The 21,889-nt window shown below is 38.4% G+C and overlaps 1 protein-coding gene across 1 annotated transcript; it reads left to right on the top strand.

Annotated features, from left to right (window-relative positions):
• The first annotated feature begins 492 nt into the window (after window positions 1–492).
• Window positions 493–13,210, top strand: si:ch73-139j3.4 (CD82 antigen). Its single transcript, XM_041988364.1, has 8 exons — window positions 493–738; window positions 2,221–2,299; window positions 2,497–2,609; window positions 2,938–3,012; window positions 8,594–8,692; window positions 8,793–8,990; window positions 11,655–11,738; window positions 12,759–13,210. The coding sequence occupies exons 1-8, from the start codon at window positions 673–675 to the stop codon at window positions 13,005–13,007; spliced, it is 963 nt and encodes a 320-aa protein (XP_041844298.1). The 5' UTR covers window positions 493–672; the 3' UTR covers window positions 13,008–13,210.
• The last annotated feature ends 8,679 nt before the right edge of the window (window positions 13,211–21,889 follow it).

Raw genomic sequence — 21,889 nt, 5'->3', positions numbered from 1 at the left:
ACAGAAATCTTTGTATTTTTTAAAAAGGTTTAACAGGTTTCCAGATGAAACTGAAAAATAGTAAAAACTCTATTGATTACTGATCAGCTGATGTGTTTCCTTACAGCTGACTGGGAATCATGACTTACGGAAAAAGCTGCGATTCATCTTTGTGTTTTCATCTGGAAACTCACCCAGGGGCATTCTGGGAAATGAAGTGCACAAAATTTCAAAGCTGTTTGGATTCTAAACAATTTATTAATAAAAATATTAAAGCACACAGAAAAGTACCTTTAGCAAAGAAGAATAAAAAATAAAATAATAATAATAAAAAAACTCCAAGTTTGTCTGTGTGTGTGTGTGTGTGTGTGTGGCCTGGTATTTCTCATTTTGTGGGGACACATTAAAGCGATGCTTCTTCCTTTTGAGGACAGAAAACCAGCAAATCAGATCAGGTATGTCTATCTTCTCCGGGTAATGACGTGTGTGTTGCCATGGAGACACTCAGAGCGGTTTAATGTTTAGAGACAATAAGGAAGTGAACTTTGGATTCAGGTGTTTTCAGCTCAGACTGGGTTCTGAAAGGAACAGAAGCCCCTCCGTGCTGGAGAACCTGACGGAGGAACCTTCAGCTGTGGTTCCAGACAGAACAAGAGAACCTGCTGCTAGTCATCATCATCATCGCCAGTCGAGATGAAGGTGGAGGTGAAGATTGAGCTGCTGAAGTTTTTCTTTGCAGTTTTAAACAGCATCTTCCTGGTGAGAAGAGTCTAATAATTAATAATGATCAAATGTTACCAATAAAAAATGGCCTTGTGGTAAATTATCAGAACTTTTTAATAAATTATTGATGATCTTTGTGTCTTTTCTAGTTGTATTTGGTTCTTTGGTTTGTTTCTTTAGTTGCTTTGATTTTTTAAATAACCTGTAAATTACTTTATGCTTATTTTTAAAGCCTGTTTTACCATTTCTTTGGCAAAATGTTTAGACATTTATTCAGTTCATTTAGTTTTATTCATTTGTATTAATATTTGTAGTCTGTTAGTTTCTGTATTTTTTTCTGCCTGATGTAGCTCAGTTCAATTAAGCTTTATTTATTCAGAACAGGTTCACATCAAAGTCCTCTCAAGTCACTTTTAAAATGTCCAATTTATTGTAGTCCAACTATAATACAATTAAAATATTATACGTTATATGGTCTACATTAGACCCATTTATAACAACTATGTTCATAGAACCTAATTCATAAAAACACTGGCCTAGCTAAGTGTTACGACCCTCTGCAATATCTGAGGGGGTTAGGGTCATTAACAAAACAAGGCCGGACAAAACATAAATACATAACAATGTTTTATTTACAGGCACTGGTACAATTTAACAAAGGATAAATACAACCAAGGCTGTCCTAATCAAGGTTATATATTATATATAGTATAATAAACAAAAGGTGTCCTTGTTTTACGGTATTATAGTTACTATTAATGTTTACAGAAAGGAAACTTACCCAAAATCTACCATACAACTCAAAAGGCTACCCACAAATAGTGGAAGGGTCTATTAAACAAACCAACAACTAAAAAGCTACTCACAAAAGGTGAGAGCGTCAACTATACCAAAACGACAACTCAAAGTGACTCACACAAAAAGAAGGGTGAGAGAGGCTCTGCTCAACTCGAACTCAAAAGCACAATAGTGCACACAACCAAACAGGACAGGAATCAAGCTCACAAACCACCACGGGTATTATCACAATCTAAAGTCCAGCGATTACTCTCCAAAACCCAGCCTGGCAAACCGTGGGCCGAATGGAACACAGCTGCCCCGATTGCAGGTGCTTCCTCCTTTTTGTTGTCCCTGTTGACCCGTTGGATTGGCTGGTGAACACGAAGGCGGGGACCTGGTAAACATCGAGCTGGCACAGTGTAGAAGTGGGCGTACTGGCGGCAGCAGTGAACCACTACCCAACGTCAGAGGGAGGGGCGTCCCCAGCTGGAGCTGCTTCAAACCACCAGGAAGCAACCAGACAGCAACCAGACAGACAGCAATCCTCCCACAGACTGTAGACCAGGGGTCGTAACACTAAGGAAACTAATGGATTGGATTAAATCCTCTGATGTTTCTTCTGATCATGTGCAGCATATTAGGTTGCCTTAAGCATGAAAAGTGCTGTAGAAAAAAATCTGCCTGCCGTAAACTTACCATGTTGATGTGCTGCCTTCACTGTCATTCTCACCTCTGCAGGTTCTGGGTCTGACCGTTGGCGGCTGTGCGATCTGGATTCTTTTTGGCTCTGGAAGCTTCCTGAACATCCTCTCCTCTGGTAACACACTTTGCTGCATGTACCTGCTGGTTTAACATGACAACGTTAAAAAAACATACATCTGAATATTTTCAACTCAAAGCACTGAGATGTGCATCACCAAACAAAGCCTGGATCATCAGCCACCTTGTGTGTGTGTGTGTGTGTGTGTGTGTGTGTGTGTACGTGTGTGTGTGTGTGTGTGTGTGTGTGTTCAGAGGAGCTGCATGTGGTGGCAGCAGGTCTGCTCGTGATTGGTGGAGTGGTGGTGTTGGTCAGTATTACTGGTTGTGTTGGAGCGAGTACTGAGAAGGGTTTCCTGCTGCTGGTGGTGAGTTGCAACCACATCTGATCAGTTTAGCTTTATTTGTACATCACAAACTCACAACTGTCCTGATTAAAACTAGTCCTTCATATGATCCCCACTAGTATAATCCTTTATTTTTACAATGTTGTCTGGTTCATTTTCAGCCTTTTGTTGGTTGTAATGAATAACTTGGATGCTCTCATATAGTTGTAGTTTGTACATAATTACATACATGCATAAACAACCCAACATGTTGCCAGTGTGTGTTGTTTTTATACAAATAAAAACATTCCCACAGAATAATAATAATTCATTCATTTTGCTGTGACTGAACTGGACCCTCTATCCTCAGTATCTGGGCTTCCTTATCATTCTGGTCCTCGGTCAGCTGTTTGTTACGCTACTCTTGTTCATAAACAGAAACAAGGTGAGTCTCTCTTTTAATTTATTACCTGTAATATCTGACATCATCTCCTTGTGTACTCACTACCTGCAGGGAAGTATAATTTACTCAATAATATTATGGCGAGAGGAAGGGTTGGGTGACCTACGACCAGCGGAATTACTAACTTAATAGATTTTTATTCAAATAACACTTTATTGTTTTTCAAATAAAGAACTTAATTTTGCAAAAGTCTTTGAATATTTACAGAAAACGAAATCTAACTGTATTTAACATTAATTCAAAGGATGGTAGGACAGTCCTACTTTGGATAGCAGGTAAATAGTAGCAGGAATAACTGGAAATGAGGAAAAAGTGGAAACATGGAAATAGTTTCTGTTGTGTGTTTGTTTCAATAACAATATTTTTTCTCCTGAAAGCCAAGACTTGAGAGAACGATGAGATGAGAAAAGGTTTGGTCACTGTTGGTCTGTGTGTTATTTCTACAAAGTTCTGTTAGTAATAAATTCTGCTTTCTTCTTCTGGTCGACCTTTATGCTGCTACATCTATTCATACATTCATTTTACATCATTTTACCTCCCAGTCTGACAGTTGCTACAGACTGGTTTATACTAGGATTAAAAGCTGCTACACACTGGTTTATACTAGGATTAAAAGCTGCTACACACTGGTTTATACTGGGATTAAAAGCCACTACAGACTGGTTTACACTGGGTTTAAAAGCTGTTACACACTGGTTTATACTAGGATTAAAAGCTGCTACACACTGGTTTATACTGGGATTAAAAGCCACTACAGACTGGTTTACACTGGGTTTAAAAGCTGTTACAGACTGGTTTATACTGGGATTAAAAGCCACTACAGACTGGTTTACACTGGGTTTAAAAGCTGTTACAGACTGGTTTATACTGGGATTAAAAGCTGTTACAGACTGGTTTATACTGGGATTAAAAGCTGCTACACACTGGTTTATACTAGGATTAAAAGCCACTACAGACTGGTTTATACTGGGATTAAAAGCCACGACAGACTGGTTTACACTGGGTTTAAAAGCTGTTACAGACTGGTTTATACTGGGATTAAAAGCTGTTACAGACTGGTTTATACTGGGATTAAAAGCTGCTACACACTGGTTTATACTGGGATTAAAAGCTGCTACACACTGGTTTATACTGGGATTAAAAGCTGCTACAGACTGGTTTATACTGGGATTAAAAGCTGTTACACACTGGTTTATACTGGGATTAAAAGCTGCTACACACTGGTTTATACTAGGATTAAAAGCCACTACAGACTGGTTTACACTGGGTTTAAAAGCTGTTACAGACTGGTTTATACTGGGATTAAAAGCCACTACAGACTGGTTTACACTGGGTTTAAAAGCTGTTACAGACTGGTTTATACTGGGATTAAAAGCTGTTACAGACTGGTTTATACTGGGATTAAAAGCTGCTACACACTGGTTTATACTAGGATTAAAAGCCACTACAGACTGGTTTACACTGGGTTTAAAAGCTGTTACAGACTGGTTTATACTGGGATTAAAAGCCACTACAGACTGGTTTACACTGGGTTTAAAAGCTGTTACAGACTGGTTTATACTGGGATTAAAAGCTGTTACAGACTGGTTTATACTGGGATTAAAAGCTGCTACACACTGGTTTATACTGGGATTAAAAGCTGCTACACACTGGTTTATACTGGGATTAAAAGCTGCTACAGACTGGTTTATACTGGGATTAAAAGCCGCTACAGACTGGTTTATACTGGGATTAAAAGCTGTTACACACTGGTTTATGCTGGGATTAAAAGCTGCTACAGACTGGTTTATACTGGGATTAAAAGCTGCTACAGACTGGTTTATACTGGGATTAAAAGCTGCTACAGACTGGTTTATACTGGGATTAAAAGCTGCTACAGACTGGTTTATACTGGGATTAAAAGCTGCTACACATTGGTTTATACTGGGATTAAAAGCTGTTACAGACTGGTTTATACTGGGATTAAAAGCTGCTACAGACTGGTTTATACTGGGATTAAAAGCTGCTACAGACTGGTTTATACCGGGATTAAAAGCCGCTACAGACTGGTTTATACTGGGATTAAAAGCTGCTACAGACTGGTTTATACTGGGATTAAAAGCCGCTACAGACTGGTTTATACTGGGATTAAAAGCCGCTACAGACTGGTTTATACTGGGATTAAAAGCTGCTACAGACTGGTTTATACTGGGATTAAAAGCTGTTACACACTGGTTTATACTGGGATTAAAAGCTGTTACACACTGGTTTATACTGGGATTAAAAGCTGCTACAGACTGGTTTATACTGGGATTAAAAGCTGCTACAGACTGGTGTATACTGGGATTAAAAGCTGTTACACACTGGTTTATACTGGGATTAAAAGCTGCTACAGACTGGTTTATACTGGGATTAAAAGCTGCTACAGACTGGTTTATACTGGGATTAAAAGCTGCTACAGACTGGTTTATACTGGGATTAAAAGCTGCTACAGACTGGTTTATACTGGGATTAAAAGCTGCTACACACTGGTTTATACTGGGATTAAAAGCTGTTACAGACTGGTTTATACTGGGATTAAAAGCTGTTACAGACTGGTTTATACTGGGATTAAAAGCTGCTACAGACTGGTTTATACTGGGATTAAAAGCTGCTACAGACTGGTTTATACTGGGATTAAAAGCCGCTACAGACTGGTTTATACTGGGATTAAAAGCCGCTACAGACTGGTTTATACTGGGATTAAAAGCTGCTACAGACTGGTTTATAATGGGATTAAAAGCTGCTACAGACTGGTTCATACTGGGATTAAAAGCTGTTACACACTGGTTTATACTGGGATTAAAAGCTGTTACAGACTGGTTTATACTGGGATTAAAAGATGCTACAGACTGGTTTATACTGGGATTAAAAGCTGTTACAGACTGGTTTATACTGGGATTAAAAGCTGCTACAGACTGGTTTATACTGGGATTAAAAGCTGCTACAGACTGGTTTATAATGGGATTAAAAGCTGCTACAGACTGGTTCATACTGGGATTAAAAGCTGTTACACACTGGTTTATACTGGGATTAAAAGCTGTTACAGACTGGTTTATACTGGGATTAAAAGATGCTACAGACTGGTTTATACTGGGATTAAAAGCTGTTACAGACTGGTTTATACTGGGATTAAAAGCTGTTACAGACTGGTTTATACTGGGATTAAAAGATGCTACAGACTGGTTTATACTGGGATTAAAAGCTGCTACACATTGGTTTATACTGGGATTAAAAGCTGTTACACACTGGTTTATACTGGGATTAAAAGCTGTTACACACTGGTTTATACTGGGATTAAAAGCTGCTACAGACTGGTTTATACTGGGATTAAAAGCTGTTACACACTGGTTTATGCTGGGATTAAAAGCTGCTACAGACTGGTTTATACTGGGATTAAAAGCTGCTACAGACTGGTTTATACTGGGATTAAAAGCTGCTACAGACTGGTTTATACTGGGATTAAAAGCTGCTACAGACTGGTTTATACTGGGATTAAAAGCTGCTACACATTGGTTTATACTGGGATTAAAAGCTGTTACAGACTGGTTTATACTGGGATTAAAAGCTGCTACAGACTGGTTTATACTGGGATTAAAAGCTGCTACAGACTGGTTTATACTGGGATTAAAAGCTGCTACAGACTGGTTTATACTGGGATTAAAAGCTGCTACAGACTGGTTTATACTGGGATTAAAAGCGGCTACAGACTGGTTTATACTGGGATTAAAAGCTGCTACAGACTGGTTTATACTGGGATTAAAAGCTGCTACACACTGGTTTATACTGGGATTAAAAGCTGCTACACACTGGTTTATACTGGGATTAAAAGCTGCTACAGACTGGTTTATACTGGGATTAAAAGCTGCTACACACTGGTTTATACTGGGATTAAAAGCTGCTACACACTGGTTTATACTGGGATTAAAAGCTCCAGCTGTTACAGGATGGTTTCTATAAAAAATTTTGAAAAACAATAGGCAGATCAAAAGCAACAGCAAATGTAGTTCAAATGGGTAGAGCTGGCCTTGAAGGCATCATACATAGTGAAAACAGAACGGAGTCTTAAAATAAAAGCAGGACTGCAGTTAAGAATATTAATCTTTGAGAAACTCCAGATATAACCAGTGTTAGTGACAATCTGTGGGGACATGGCCCATGCACTTAGAGGTCCCGAAAAAAACTTTCAGTTTAGTACATGAGTTGTAAGACTGTGTAACTTGAAGAGACAAGCGATATTACCTGTTACCTTTATCCACGAAAAACACAGTTGCATTGCAGCTTCATTCATATTGAAAGTATTTAAAATGAAAAAAGACAAAAACATCCCAACCACCCACCTAAAATGCAACAATGGTGCACAACAACTATCCACTTAATTTAGTAGAGTTTAGTAAACGAAGGTAACAAGGCAGAGCCAAGAGGTCTGTATGGAGTGTTAGCCAACGCTAGCTACCACCATCCATCACCGAAGCTCTGAAGCCAGTAAACCAGCATCTAGAAACCAAACTCCAACACTCATGGGAAAGCTGCTGGAATGTTTAATAATGAAAGAAAGTGAGATACCAGCTGTCCCAGTACATGTTTGTTTGCTATACGTCATAGTGGTACCAAGCACGGTCCCATTTGGAAGGTGCCTCTGAATCCACCCTACAAACCTGCACTATGTTTGGCCTGTAGCAAAGGCTGCTGGTGGTGCATCCTTCACAGCCGCTTTTCTCCCAGAATTCATTGTGCACAAGTTTAAGTGATTCAACATCCTACGTTGCTGCTATGGGAAACTCTTGTCGGCTAGGTAGGCTTCCCATTTAATGAACGGTAAGCAAACTTAGAAGTGCGCAGACTACGTAGGACAGTCCGTAGCCTACATAGCCTCTGCACTTCGATGCTGAATTGGGATGTAGCTACAGAGGAAGAAAACGTCTGTCACGTCTTTTCTAAGAAAAGTTTAAATAAATAAAATTAGAATTTTAATAACATTTATCTCTAAATGAAGTTTTTTCTATTCAAATATCTCAAACTACATATTTACATTTTTATTTAAACCTTTTATTATTTTTTAAATATATTTTACTACTGCATAATTTTATTAAACAATTTTCCTGTTATTTTATTTCTTTCTTTTTTTGTAGTAAAATCTAATATTTAGTAGGTTTTGTGTTTATAAGCCTGACTTGAGCTCTTTAATTTGTTCTTGTAGAAGGCTGATTTTATTCCATGAATTACCAGCCTATAGGACATCTTGTGCAGTTTCACATACATATGATATATGTATGCCGCTGTGCTGATCTCATGTCATATTCTACAACGTTTTATCTGTTAAACTGCAAGCAGATTCGGTTTATTTATTGAATACAAATCAAACCAAGAGTGAGATCAATTAAACCCGTATGGTGTTAATATTTGAATGGATCCTGGACCAGTTTGTAAAACAGAACCCCTGACTTAAACTACCAGCTACATAAAACACGAAGTTGGTGATGAGCAACTTCAGAGCTACGGTCAGCTCCACATGTGGATTATTACAGATGTTTGTTGTGATCAGATTGGACAGACTCTGGATGAAACTGTGGATCTGATCATCTCCCAGTATGAAAACGGCAGCAACAGTCGAGACAGAATGATGGACAACCTGCAGATCTACGTCAGTTCCCCAGTTTTTCTTTTCCACACAGATTTATGCTTCTCCTAACATTTAAAAACATTAAATCTGTGTCTCAACATGTTTTCTGATTGATTCACAGGCGCAGTGCTGTGGTAGGAACGGCCCTGCTGATTGGCTGCAGAACTCCTTTATACAGAGTCTGAACCTGACGAGTCCAGACGTGCTTCCATGTTCCTGTTTCAGGTCACATCATGGCAGCTTCAACTCATCCTGGTGCTCAGAGAATATCAACTTCACTGAGCCGCTATTTACACGAGGAAACGGCACTTTTGACCAGGTACTTAAAATAAAAACACAACATCATGTTTTAAGAGTCAAACTTAGTCAGAGTACCAGTGGATGGAAGCCAGATTAAAACAAAAGTGCATCAGCTGGTGAAAATAATTCTGAAAAACAGCATAAAGATGGTGCAGATTTATCTCCTTTCCCCATAAAAGGAGATGCTGAAGGAATCTTTGAGGCTCGTTTCCTTAACATTTAGAGTTAGACCTGCTCTTATAAGGGCTGCTACTCAGATACTTGAAGGACATTAAATTTGTTTATCACCCTGTTTAAGTAACAGAAACTATTCAGTGGGACCCCACTGCTTACAGTATGTTCATAGGAAAACGCTCCAGGATGCTCTAATGTTACAGTAACACAACTTCAGGCATGAAAGATATGTTTTCATGTCTGCCAGTCAGCTTTTCAGCCACACCACACAGGTCTGCTCAGATAGCAGAAACATCAGTCCTGGGACCACTGGATCGCAGTGCTATGTTCAGCATGGTTGACCAGAACCTCTTACTGGGTAGGGCTTTCTGGTAGAGTACTGCCTGCCTCGCCTGCTGACTTTTCTCTGCACTTTATTGTAGATCAGCAGGAATATTTGTCTCACACACACATTAAAGACATTACACAGACTGTGGAGAGTCATGGTGTATAAGAAATATTCCTGTAAAGTTCATATTGGCGATATGCTGAGGAAACGGTCTTGCAGCCCAGTTTGTACTGGATCACCAGTTAAAGTTGAGACACAGCTCGCTACTGCCTCACCCTGGATTTCTGCCCTGGATTTGATTGGGAAATACTCAAATTCAGTGATTTTACTTAATAAAATTTAAAAAATGTGTAGAGTCATACTGAAAATGCATTTTGAACAGATCAGTGGGAAACTTTAGTATTTATTTTTTTATGTACCTTTTTTCTTTTTTATCATGACATTTGAGGCTCGCTTGACCACATGTCCCTGATACACGAGAAGTACTCCTACACGGTTAACAGGATTTAAAAAGCCACTTAACCTTCCCAGGGATCAAGACCCATCTCCAGGGTCTGGGCTTCGATCCACACCCTCCCACTAAAATCCACTGAGCACAAATGGTCTTAATCCCTGTGACAGTCACCAAGCTCCTCCCTCCAGGACCACCACACATGCTGACTCAGCTCTTTTAATGCTCTCCTCACAGGTAATCAGGTCGCCTCTGTTCTGCTCCCGCCATGTTCCTCCCAATCTCTCACCCACCAACACAAACCACAGCTTTACTCACTGCAATGCATTGAAGATCTTCTGGCTTATTATGAACCAAGAACGTAGAACCAACCAGATCCACCGAGTCATCAGGATCAGGTCTACTTTCTGTCCCCAGAGTCAGAACTAAACGTGGAGAGGCAGCGTTCAGTTTCTGAAACAAACTCCCTGAAAGCTGCAGCTCTGCTGATTTAAATAAATGCTCGTGTACATGAAGTGTGATGTACAAACTAGAACATTTCTGAAGAAATTTTGAAAGGTGCCAAAGCAGCTACTGTCCACTCAGTAGAGGGGCAGCCACGTTACAATGACGGACCGCCTGTTGGCTGCCGCTGCTATGACGACAGGGCCTGCTCATTTGCGTTTCTATGACGAATAAGACAATATCTACTGAGTCACTGAGAAACAGACACCAGGTCAGAGCGTTTAGTTCATCGGAGACTTTAAGCACTCGAGTGAAAACTTTATTAAACCCTGAGTAGCAGGAGAACAAACCAATGTCATTTTTCATCATTCTGCCGTCTTTTATGTGGTTTTTATGAGTTAAAACACCCTCCGTCTCCTGATTTGAGAAAAATATGATTATTCTAACGGAGCCAGGGGTTGGGCCACTCTGTGAGGCGATTCAAGAAAAAAACCATTGGATGAAAGTCCAGAAAAATCCTGACATTTTGACGTATAATTTGTGTATTTACAGGAAAAATGTGGATGTGAAAGAAGTTTTTTTTTGAGGATTTTTCTATATAATTTTAAGAGCCAGATTTAGAGTGTGTTGCATCCATGAATTGGAACAAGTGGTATAGAAAATGAATGAATGAATGAATGAATGAATGAATGAATGAATGAATGAATGAATGAATGAATGAATGAATGAATGAATAAACAAACAAAATAAATAAATAAATAACTTGGAGCTTGAGACCTTTATCCATGAGGGACGAATGAATGAATGAGCGAACGAACGAACGAACGAATGAACGAACGAACGAACGAACGAACGAATGAACGAACGAACGAACGAACGAATGAGGTCTCCAATGTGAGCTGGGTTTTTGGTCATTTCCTATTCATTTTCAATGTGACAAAAATTGCAGCTTTTTGCAATTTATATAAAAACAAAAAACTTCTGTTTACTACAGAAAGTCAAAGCATCCTTCTCCCGAGTGAGACCCATGTTGTGATGCCATTTATGTGGGTTGAGTCTAAGCTGCAGGTGGAGTTACGAAAATCCAGCAGAAACGGGACAATACAGCAGAATCAACACAGACAAATAGCAAAATGTGCCTTAATGCTTACTGCATTGGTCACCCTCCTTGCTTTGGCCGTTACATCTAACATAAACAGACGCTTTGTGTATGTACTGACTGTTACTGAATGTCGGTGTTTACACGGACTGAGGCTGGCTTATGTCATGTGTGTTTGTTGCTGCAGAGCTGCAGTCGGAGGCTCACCGACTGGCTGCAGGAGAACATCCTGACTGTCATCAGCATGGACGTGGGCCTCATTTTACTGCAGGTAACAAACCTGGAATCTTTTTCAAGGTCCAGTTACTGAATGCTGCACAGCTGTGTCCTCTCTGGAATCATTCATGGGATGCTGCACAGCTTGGGCTGGGTGTAACATCTTTGTGTTGCAGATTTTGATTTTGTGCCATCGCAGTTATGAACAGACAAATGGGAGGAGAGGGGAGGCTTGGTGGAGGAGCTGTGAGTGAGGATAAGCTGGTGTACTGTGAACTAGCATCAGCTACAGGAACTGGGGTGTAGTGTTAATCATACTGTGTTAATTAAATTAGAAATAAATATTTTCGTTGTCACAAACAAATGTAAAGCTTATCTGCCAGAAATGATCTGACACAGCTCGGTTCTTTAACTTTATTCAGATGATAAAGCTGTGTCAGTTAACCCAGGTAACTGAGGCCATGTAGGAGCGATGGAGGGTAACAGGGACAAACAAGGGAAGCCAGGACAAGAATAAACCCAAATAAATCCAAGGAGCAGGGAATACAAACTAACTGGACATCAGAGCTGACGGCTGATGTTGCTTATGTTATGTAAAACACAGAAAACATCTTATTGACATTTAGTGGGGGCTTTTAGAACCTTTTAGCTCTTTTTGGAAATATGGCCATGTTTCTGTTGTAGTTACCTCAGCATCCTCTAGATCACTGGTTCCCAGCCTGTTTTCCTTTGGGATCCCCTTCATGCAAATACTAAACATCCGTGGACCCCCTGCCCCACCCTGGGCTGGTTTTATTCTTTCAAAAGTGAGATTCTCACCATAAATACTGTATTCTGGCTGAGTTCTGTCCTTTCATAAAGCCAAAGTTTAATCTACAACATAGAGTCTCACTCTTCTTTCTTAAAATAGGGACGATGTGTGGACATTAATTACAACGGCTCTGAATGTTCAACGCCTCGGGGATCCCCTGTGTTCTTTGAGGGACCGCACTGGGGGCCCTGGACCCCAGGTTGGGAGCCACTGATCTAGCCGGTGCTAACAGAATAATTCACTCAGCTGCTCGTCTCTCTGCAGGTGCTCCAGTTTGTCCTTGTGGTGTACCTGTACCGCGCATTTGGAGAAAAGGCAGCTTTAAAAAGACTCAGTCCGCTGGTTAATCCAGTCCATGCAGACCCAGATCTGGACCTGGACGACGGAGAGCAGAACTATGCCAACATGTATCATGATGACACTTACATGGGCTTAGACAATAACCATTTAACCAATCATTATGATTACCAGAACCACAACCAGATGTATCTGGAACCAGCTCAAGACTATTAGTGACCTGCACGCTTCAAATCTTCGTGTTTAAAAGTGAACTTCAGTAGCAAGTTGTTTGTAAAACCTTTATTCAGACCTTTGTTTAATAAGATATAACTGGACACCGTGATGCAGCTCTTGGTGAGTTTGGGGGGCTGCATGGTGGTGTGCTGCACTGATGCCTCACAGAAGGTTTGGTGGTTCTGTGTGGAGTTTGTTCTTCTCTGGCTTCTTCGTAGAAAAACATGCCGGCTACGGAAGGGACCATGTTTGGAGAAGAGACTGAAGATGGAGAGATGCTCTGAGCCGGACTAAACTAAATATCTGAGGCATAATAAAACGATCAGAAGCAACAGGCAGCGATACGTCTTCTACTGGAGGGGGGCAACATCACATGTGATACTTGTTTTGTTGTTTTGCATTTATGTTCATGATTTTGTTCATTTTTTGTACCTTGCCCCTGCAATAAAGATATTAATACACACAACAATATCAGTATTATTGATAACTATGGACGAGAACCATAATCCAATGGTTTTAGTACGGCTAATGGTTGTATGTTTAATGTTTAATGTGGATGAAATATTGTTGTATAAGTATCCAAATACATCTAATATATATATATATATATATATATATATATATATATATATATATATATATATATATATATATATATATATATGTATATATGTATATATGTACATGTATATGTATATGTATGTACACACACACACACACACACACACACAATTTATACAAATAAATTTGTTCAAATCTAGACTGGAGAATATAACTTGAGGGGGATCTCAAGAATGAATGTTTATTATGTACATTAATGGCATTTCCAAAGCATCAGATATATTTATGTTTGCATTATCAACAAAATATACAAATATACTTTGTTCAGATGTGGAACAGTGTGGTTTGGTATAAATAGAATTTAAATTAGAATAAAACAAATTTTATTTGTCATAAGAGAAAAGTAGAAGTAAAATTAATAATTGATAATGTAAATATAGAAAGATTAAATAAAATAAATAAATTCCCCTGTTTGAGCTTAGACCATTAAATCTGTTGGAAACCACATCTGGGGAAGTCCTCGAGAAAACAAGGCACAAACTAAACCTGAAAGCTCTGCATACTTGTATACTATGTATACTTTATATTACACATTCATTTTATTATACATGAGTCACTGTGAAGAGGTTTAGAAAAATACAAAAATCCTATAAAACAATATTTACATCACATAAAAAAAACTGGTCAAAAATATAAACTCTAAAGTTTCCAGATTCACACACACACACACACACACAAACACACACAAACACACACTAAACAGTCCCAAAATAAACACAAAGGGAAACACCAAAATGACTCCCAGCAAAGCATGACAAAATATTAAACACACACACTTCATTTAATTAAACACAACTGTTTAATTAAGTTAACACATTTAATTAAATATGCAAACAAACAAATAAACTAAAACAAACTAAAAACATACACTATACACACACACACACACACACACACACACACACACACACACACATATATATATATATATATATATATATATATATATATATATATATATATATATAAATATAAATATATGTATATAAACTTAAATCGAGGAACATGATGATGACGATGACAGTGATGATGATGAAGATGGTGATGATGGTGATGATGGTGATGACAGTGATGATGATGAAGATGGTGATGATGGTGATGAAGGTGACAGTGTTTTTTTAAGTTTTTGTATTGTGATTTATATTTCTAAATGTTTGGGCAAAATAAATAAACTACACTGTTAATGATGAAGATTGGACAGGTGTGTGTGTGTGTGTGTGTGTGTGTGTGTGGGTGGGTGTTAGTTCTGCTCCAGGGCTGACTGGGTCGGTTTCAAGCTTCCAGTAAGAATCTGCTGCTGGTTCGGACCTGAGGATCCTCTCATCGGCTCGAACCTGCGTCGGTGTGTTCGCTGAGCAGTGCTGCCACCTGCTGGCTCCAACACTGAACACACTGCATGGATTTACTCAGCACTTTATAGTCTGGTGATGAGGAGGAGTATGAGGAAGACGAGGAGGGACAATCTGCAGGGATCTGGTTCGATATCTGCTGCTGGGAACACACAATCAATCCATTAATTAATCTGTTTTCTCAGCACCTTCCTTCCTTTCTTTTATCAATTTTATTTCTTTAGAATTGTTCATTTTTCTCAGTTTTCTCTCATCTATCACTCCTGCTCTCTTTCCTCTCTCCTCTCTCTTATCTGTCTACATTTCTTTTAGAGTCAGCCACTCAGCTTGCAGAGACTTACAAAGTGCTGCAGCAGCTCCTGGTTCAGCTCGATGGCGTCACACAGAGCTCCTTGTGGAGAGAAAGGCTGGAGCTTCTCTGCACAGGCCTGATTCTGGGTCAGTCTCTGGGCCACAGCCGAGACCTGCACCAAACAAACATCCCCTCAGTTTGCGTTGGGAAAACAATCCTCGTGGCAGGTGTGACTTTAAAAAATATGTTTTTCAATCGATGTTAACACTGCTGTGATCTGTACCTGATTTAATACCTTAACGCAGGGACCTCAAAATCATTTTACTTCAGAGGCCACAAATTAATTTCAAATGAAATAAAACCATTTTATAAAACACATTACAAACAACATGAAATTCATCGAGAAACATTTCTCAATTTAACAACTTCCAGATCACAGCAGATCTACAGTATCACAGAACATTTAATCACAGGTATTTGGAAAAATCCACGATTTTATGTTATGATTAGAAGAACTTTTCAAGATATGGAAGTTATTTTAAATGTACATACATGTAGATTTCCACATGTGTGAAGTAATCCTCACCACCTGAACTAACTCACCTCATCATACATACTGAAATTAAACCTATTAAATCACAGGATCTAAAATAAAATATATCAGAAGTTCTCCCGTAAATAATAATAATATTAACAATATATTCAAACATCTAAAAAATGGACAAATTCAGAATGAATTACTTTTGCTTTTCTTTTAATGCAGTTAGTGTATCTTGTGGTATTTACATATTTACCAAATTCCTCCTGCCGGGCAGATTTGACACCCCGGCCGAGATTTATTTACAAAAAACTAAAAGTAAAGAAAAATAAGAAAAAATGTCTTGAAAAAGGTGAAAATGCTATTAAATATTAAGTAATAAAATAAATAACAAATGTTATAAAAATACTTATATATGTTATAGTAATAAATAATTTGTTAAATAAAATTAATTACTTCATTAGATAAAAAGAAATTAAAGTTCTTGTCTAAAAACCCTCTTAACGCATTCAGAGACTTGTCTTCTGCCCCCTGGTGGACACCTTTTGAACTACAGTAATAAATTATAAATATACAAAAATGACTTTTTGTTGATTTTTTTTAACATTCAGTTAAAGGACCAAATAAAAGCTTCAGTTGAAAAAAAGAGAAATTTCTCCAGATTTTTTCTTGGTTCAGGATTTAAAGAGTTAAGGAATGGATGCATATTCTCTCAGCCAACATGCAAAATCTATTCCTTGACGTATTAAAGCAGTTATTGCTGCCAGTGGAGGACCAAATAGATATTAAATTATCAAATTAATGAACGTATTCCCAGAATCATCACTCTAATTGTCTGCAAGAGACTTAAAACATCCACAAACAGGAGACCCAAGGAGACAGAGCTGCTGGCGAATCCATAAAATAAAGAGATGGTACCTGGTTCGAGGGAGCAGCGGTCTGTTCACATGGCAGCACCTTAAGATGTTCAATGTATTTCTGCAACAAAAACAAAAGTGTAAGCAATACTCATGAAAACACAACTTTGTCTAGAACTGTTTTTGAGTTTTTGTGTGTGCGTGTGTGTGTGTGTGTGTGTGTCTGTGTGCGTGTGTGTGTGTGTGAAATCTGCAGAGCCTCCTACCGAATTTTTGAGGACGCTGTTGGAGTCCTTTAGCGCCTTCAGCAGGACTTCGAGGATACTTTGGATTTCCTGGTTGGTTGTCAACGCTCTTCCTGTTGCCGGGTCGGCCCACAAGCCCAGGAAGAGGAAGCACAGGTAACCACAATACACTGCAAGAGAAACGGGGGGTTCGCTTTTAGAAAAATTCCTGAAGAAATCACTGTGTGATTGTTGCAACACTTTTCATACTCCACATGCTGAACACTTGTGAGCTGAGAGGACAATGGAAACCATAGTTACAGTGACTCAGACTGACCACCCGGAGTATTCACAAGCTGTGTGTTCATTACGTTATCGTATTTTCCTCTGCTGTTCTAAATAATAGAGGAAAATATGTTTTTTCTAAATAAAGTTTATGTTCTTTTCTTCTTCTAACAGCCCGACTTCAAGACATCAAATTAGAAAATTCTGATCTTTCACAAATGCTCCTTTTCAGACATCCAATGACATGGACAGATACTGTCTCCATGGTAACCAGGAAATTTCCTTACCGATTTTTCTATGTGGGCTCAAGAAATACTCAAACCTTGATCCTCTGCATATTTTAGTTTTTTTTTTTTTTACGTCTCTGCTCAAAAAATGGCATCCCCATTAATTAAACGAGTACATCTCTGCAACCACAACCTCTATCATAGGGGGTCATAGTAAAGGGAGAGTTGGTCAGATGTGCCATTATCTGAATATGTGGTACTAGAATCAATGGAAATGGCACATAGCACAAATGTATAAGGTTTCAGGCTTGCCTTAAAAAAAAGAAAAGCTCTAAACCTCTATTCAGTCATCATACAACATGTGATCATTATCTCTGTTAGAGGTTTTAGTTCAGTTTCCAAAATGGACATTTTCAGCACCGTCTGTTTTCAACGTCCCCAAATTTTAGGTTAAAAGTCTAGTTTTGTTTTGTTGTTGTTTTTCTCATATAATCATGTTGAGATGTGTGGATCAAAAACAAGCAGGAGCAATTTGGAATAAATAAATAGATAGAAATAGATAAATAGAAACACCTGCTTTACAAATAGGTTTTTATCCCTGTGAAATTAAGATGGCAACTTTTACAAGGAAATGTATACATATATATATATATATATATATATATATATACATTCAGCATAATGTATCTAATGTGAAGCCACAACAAACTTAGTTATTAAATGAGCTAAATGAAGCAGCGTTAATTTGCATCAAGATTAAAATCAGATTTAATCACCATGAAATAAGATCTTAACTTTTTTCTCTAAAAAGTTGAAGGCTGATATATATATATATATATATATATATATATATATATTCAGATTCTGCAGCTTCTCCTGAACTCATGTCTAGTTTTGAGCCCATAAATGCATAAATGTACAGCAGGGCTATTCAATTCGGTTCTACAAGCCACAACCAAGCAGGTTTTCCATATATTCCTGCTTTAACACACCTGACATGAATTAATGAGTCATTGTGCAGAACTTGAATGTCTGTTCGATCCATTTAGTTTGTTTCAGGTGTGTTAAAGAAGGGATACATGGAAAACCTGTTGAAGCAGCAAACTGAGTGGCCCGGGTGTAAAGGAATAACGATGGTTCAGCAGAGATCTGACTCAGGCGCACAACAACTAAAACAACATCAAAGAAGAAGAAGAAAATAAGAACTAACTTGCTGGTTTCTGATGGAGCGTGAAGCAGCTGCGATGTGGATTTCAGGCTGGTCTCTGGTCCAGTTGCAGGCGTGATATGCAGCCTTCATGCGGCTGATGCTCATATTTATCCTCCTCCATCATATTCCATGGAAGCTGCTGCTAGTCATCTCAGAAAGCTTGACATCAGACTTGGAAAATTCCTGCATGTTTCATCACAGTATGAAAGTCTATTCAGACTTCAGTTTAACTGATTGTTTCACCACTTAGACGAGTCACTAATACGATTCATTACGTAAGCACAGAAAAACAGGCAAAACGTGAGCTGGAGGCGACGACCTTTCCTCAGTCATCCAACACAGATTGACACCTTTGACAAAAAATAGATAAAAAATAAAAACAACATGGGAACTAACTTCTTATTTGATCCCTTCAGATACATCATGATGGTGACTCACTGACACATGAATTTATATTTCCTCCAGATTACCCGTCTAACCGCTGCTCCAGGATCTGACAAGATGGTTTTTCTCTCATTCATACGTCTGGAGAGTAAATCCTGTTTGTGCCGGAGGTTTGAATCCTTATGTGCATTCACATAAACACTGAATGGCAGTTTTCCCTGGTTGGTTCTGTGTGGTGATGCAGGTTAAAAATCCCCCGATTTCCTGAAAAAGCGTGTCTGTGATTTGCACTAAAACTGTTCGTGTGTCTCTGGGTCCTGATTATTTTAAGTTTGTTAACAGCTGGCTTAAGTTAAGGTTTTGATAATCCTGGAATTGTGTTTATAATTCATATTGAACAATAACTGAACCGGAAACAGCTTTTAGGGACACAGACTTCAGGCCTGATCTATTTCAGTCAAGTGCACGAAATCTGTCTGAAAACGGATGAATCAATAAATGAACTGCTTGGAAGAAAATAAATTCCAAATACTTAGAGACAGTGGTGATGAATGAATGTAAATTAGAGTAAAATAACAACACAACAAATGTACGTTGATGTAGATAATATTATTTTTAGGTTATTGTTATTTCTGTAATAATACAGGAAAGTGCTCAATAAAATAAATACGGAGAGATACCTGTTTAATATCCATGGATATTTTAAATCTGATTCTCTTATAAAAAAGACGGATTTATAAAAGAATAAAAGAGAAAAAGCTGCTGGAGCAAATTTGGCTGATGGACGTATTATTAAAAGAATATTTAAATTGGTTTTAAGTCCATGTCATCTTGGAGTTCAAAGCGTTGATAAGAGATCTCCAAAACAATTCATGTTTTCCAAACAATATTATAATGAATATATATTATATATTAATATATAATTTTAAGGATCCTTATAAAATGCAGGACAGATTTACCTGCTTTGATTCGGCACAGAACCAGTGACGTGACTGTGACAAAGTTTCCTGACACTGACCTCGACATACAGACGATGTTTCCTTTAACATTTTTCTTCCAGGAAGCTGCTTCAGTTTCTCTCACAACGTCTGATGTTTCATAATGCTGCTAACTCTGATTAACAGGACACACATTTATTTTTCTGAAAGCAGGACTGATGACGTGGATCTGTCTATAGATGAAGAATCAACACTAAATCTTTTTTATTTTGTGTGTATTTCAGAATCAAAAATGAGATTGATGCTTATGACATTTTGAGATAAACTTTTACAGGTGATCCATTTAAAGTGAGTGAAGTAACGTCACATTCAGTCAGACTAACGGGTAAAAGTAAAACTTGGTTTTATCTTAATCAGAGTGCTTGTTGACCTTACGTCTATGGTTGATTCTTTGTTTACAGGCTGCATCCTGGAGCTTCATATGATCCAGAACCAACTGCATCTTGTAAGTTTTAGGAAAAATTCTTTCCTTTAACATCTGTTAAAGCTGTTCCTCCAGTCTTCACCCCCATTACAGGTTTTGTTACAGAACCAGTGATACTGGAGTTAAGGTTGTATTATCTCCTTGTTTTGTTGTTTAACTACTGTTAATGTTTCTGATTGGCATAATATAAGTAAACTAGTGTTGTTAGAGCTGACCTATGGTGGTACCGTAGAGGTCACCGCTTGTTGGGCACATTGCCTGGAAATGGGCTGAGGTGCTGCACAGGGCTCCTGGTCATGTTAGTTACTCTTTTCCTGACTACCGCTTCTATTTTAACTGACCCTGCTCACATTGGTAGTCTTCTCTCCCGCCATAAGAGATCCACATCAACTGAACTCTCCATAACTCATCATCCTCCTGTCTACATAGATGCCGTCAGAGTCCCTTGAGGTGTTCCAGATGAGTTTAAATTAGTGAACCAGGTTGCAGCTGGTTTTGAATCCATTTTCTTGTTTATTACTGTAAATAAGAATGTGGATAGAATAAATTATATCCACTATAATCTCCAAAGGCTGACCATCTAGTTGACTAGAGATGCTTTTTCTGGTCTTTCCCAGCACTTTGACGCTACTTCACTGATGGCTTATCGAAACAGGATGGCTTTAGACTTCCTCTTAGCAGAAAAAGGGTGTATGCTCAATGTTTGGTGATTCCTTTTGTACCTTCATTCCTAATAATACAGCTCCTGATGGCTCTGTTTTTCATGCTTTGGCTGGTCTGTAGTTTCTTTCTAAAGAGCTCAAAGGACAGTCAGGTGTGGAAACTCCTTTTAATGACATGATGACAGTGAGTGTGATTCTGTGGTGTAAAATGCACATATAGAAGTATTGACCTCAGGGAACTGTAAATAAATTTATTGGGATACTCATCAAGGAATTACTTAAGTGTGCTACTTATTTTCATTTATATTCTTACTCTGTTAATCATATTAAATATCTCTTTAAGCTCATATACTTACTAACAGTGTGCTAAAGCAACAATGAGACTCTTCATATGGGTTGAGTGAGAAGAACATGAGGTGCTGGTTAATTGTGTCTGCTGGTAAAACAACATGTGGAATGTTACATTTAAGGGAAATTTTTAGGTCAACCGGAGTCCAGAGGAAATTCCTTGTTTGTCTGTATATGGTTTCTTTGTCCCTGTTTTCCAGAACACAAGAAGTCACCAAATGGATGGACGTCACACAGAGGGGGTCGACATCTGCAGGTGATTGATTGCAGCCAACCAGACTTCTGCAACTGCAGCATTAGTCAGCAAAACTGTGTATATTCAGACCTAAATAAGGATTCCAGGATCAGTTAGGAGGAGTTCTGACTGTAACAGCAGCAGACTCCGTATTGTATTAGTCCAGGGGACAAACAATACGAATCCAGGATTCTGTATTTGCACATTTCTCATATCAATTGTAATTAA

The sequence above is a fragment of the Melanotaenia boesemani genome, chromosome 6, assembly GCF_017639745.1.
Source record: "Melanotaenia boesemani isolate fMelBoe1 chromosome 6, fMelBoe1.pri, whole genome shotgun sequence".
Taxonomy (NCBI): domain Eukaryota; kingdom Metazoa; phylum Chordata; class Actinopteri; order Atheriniformes; family Melanotaeniidae; genus Melanotaenia; species Melanotaenia boesemani.
The sequence above is the reverse complement of the archived record's forward strand: the minus strand, read 5'-3'. Positions and strand labels throughout refer to the sequence as shown.

What these genes read in the sequence shown, in the direction of transcription:
- si:ch73-139j3.4 (XM_041988364.1), top strand. Translation starts at nt 673, where the DNA reads ATGAAGGTGGAGGTGAAGATTGAGCTGCTGAAGTTTTTCTTTGCAGTT. An exon ending in CCTGAACATCCTCTCCTCTG is followed by an intron (nt 2,300 to 2,496) that starts GTAACACACTTT and finishes GTGTGTGTTCAG; the next exon opens with AGGAGCTGCATGTGGTGGCA. An exon ending in GAAACGGCACTTTTGACCAG is followed by an intron (nt 8,991 to 11,654) that starts GTACTTAAAATA and finishes TTGTTGCTGCAG; the next exon opens with AGCTGCAGTCGGAGGCTCAC.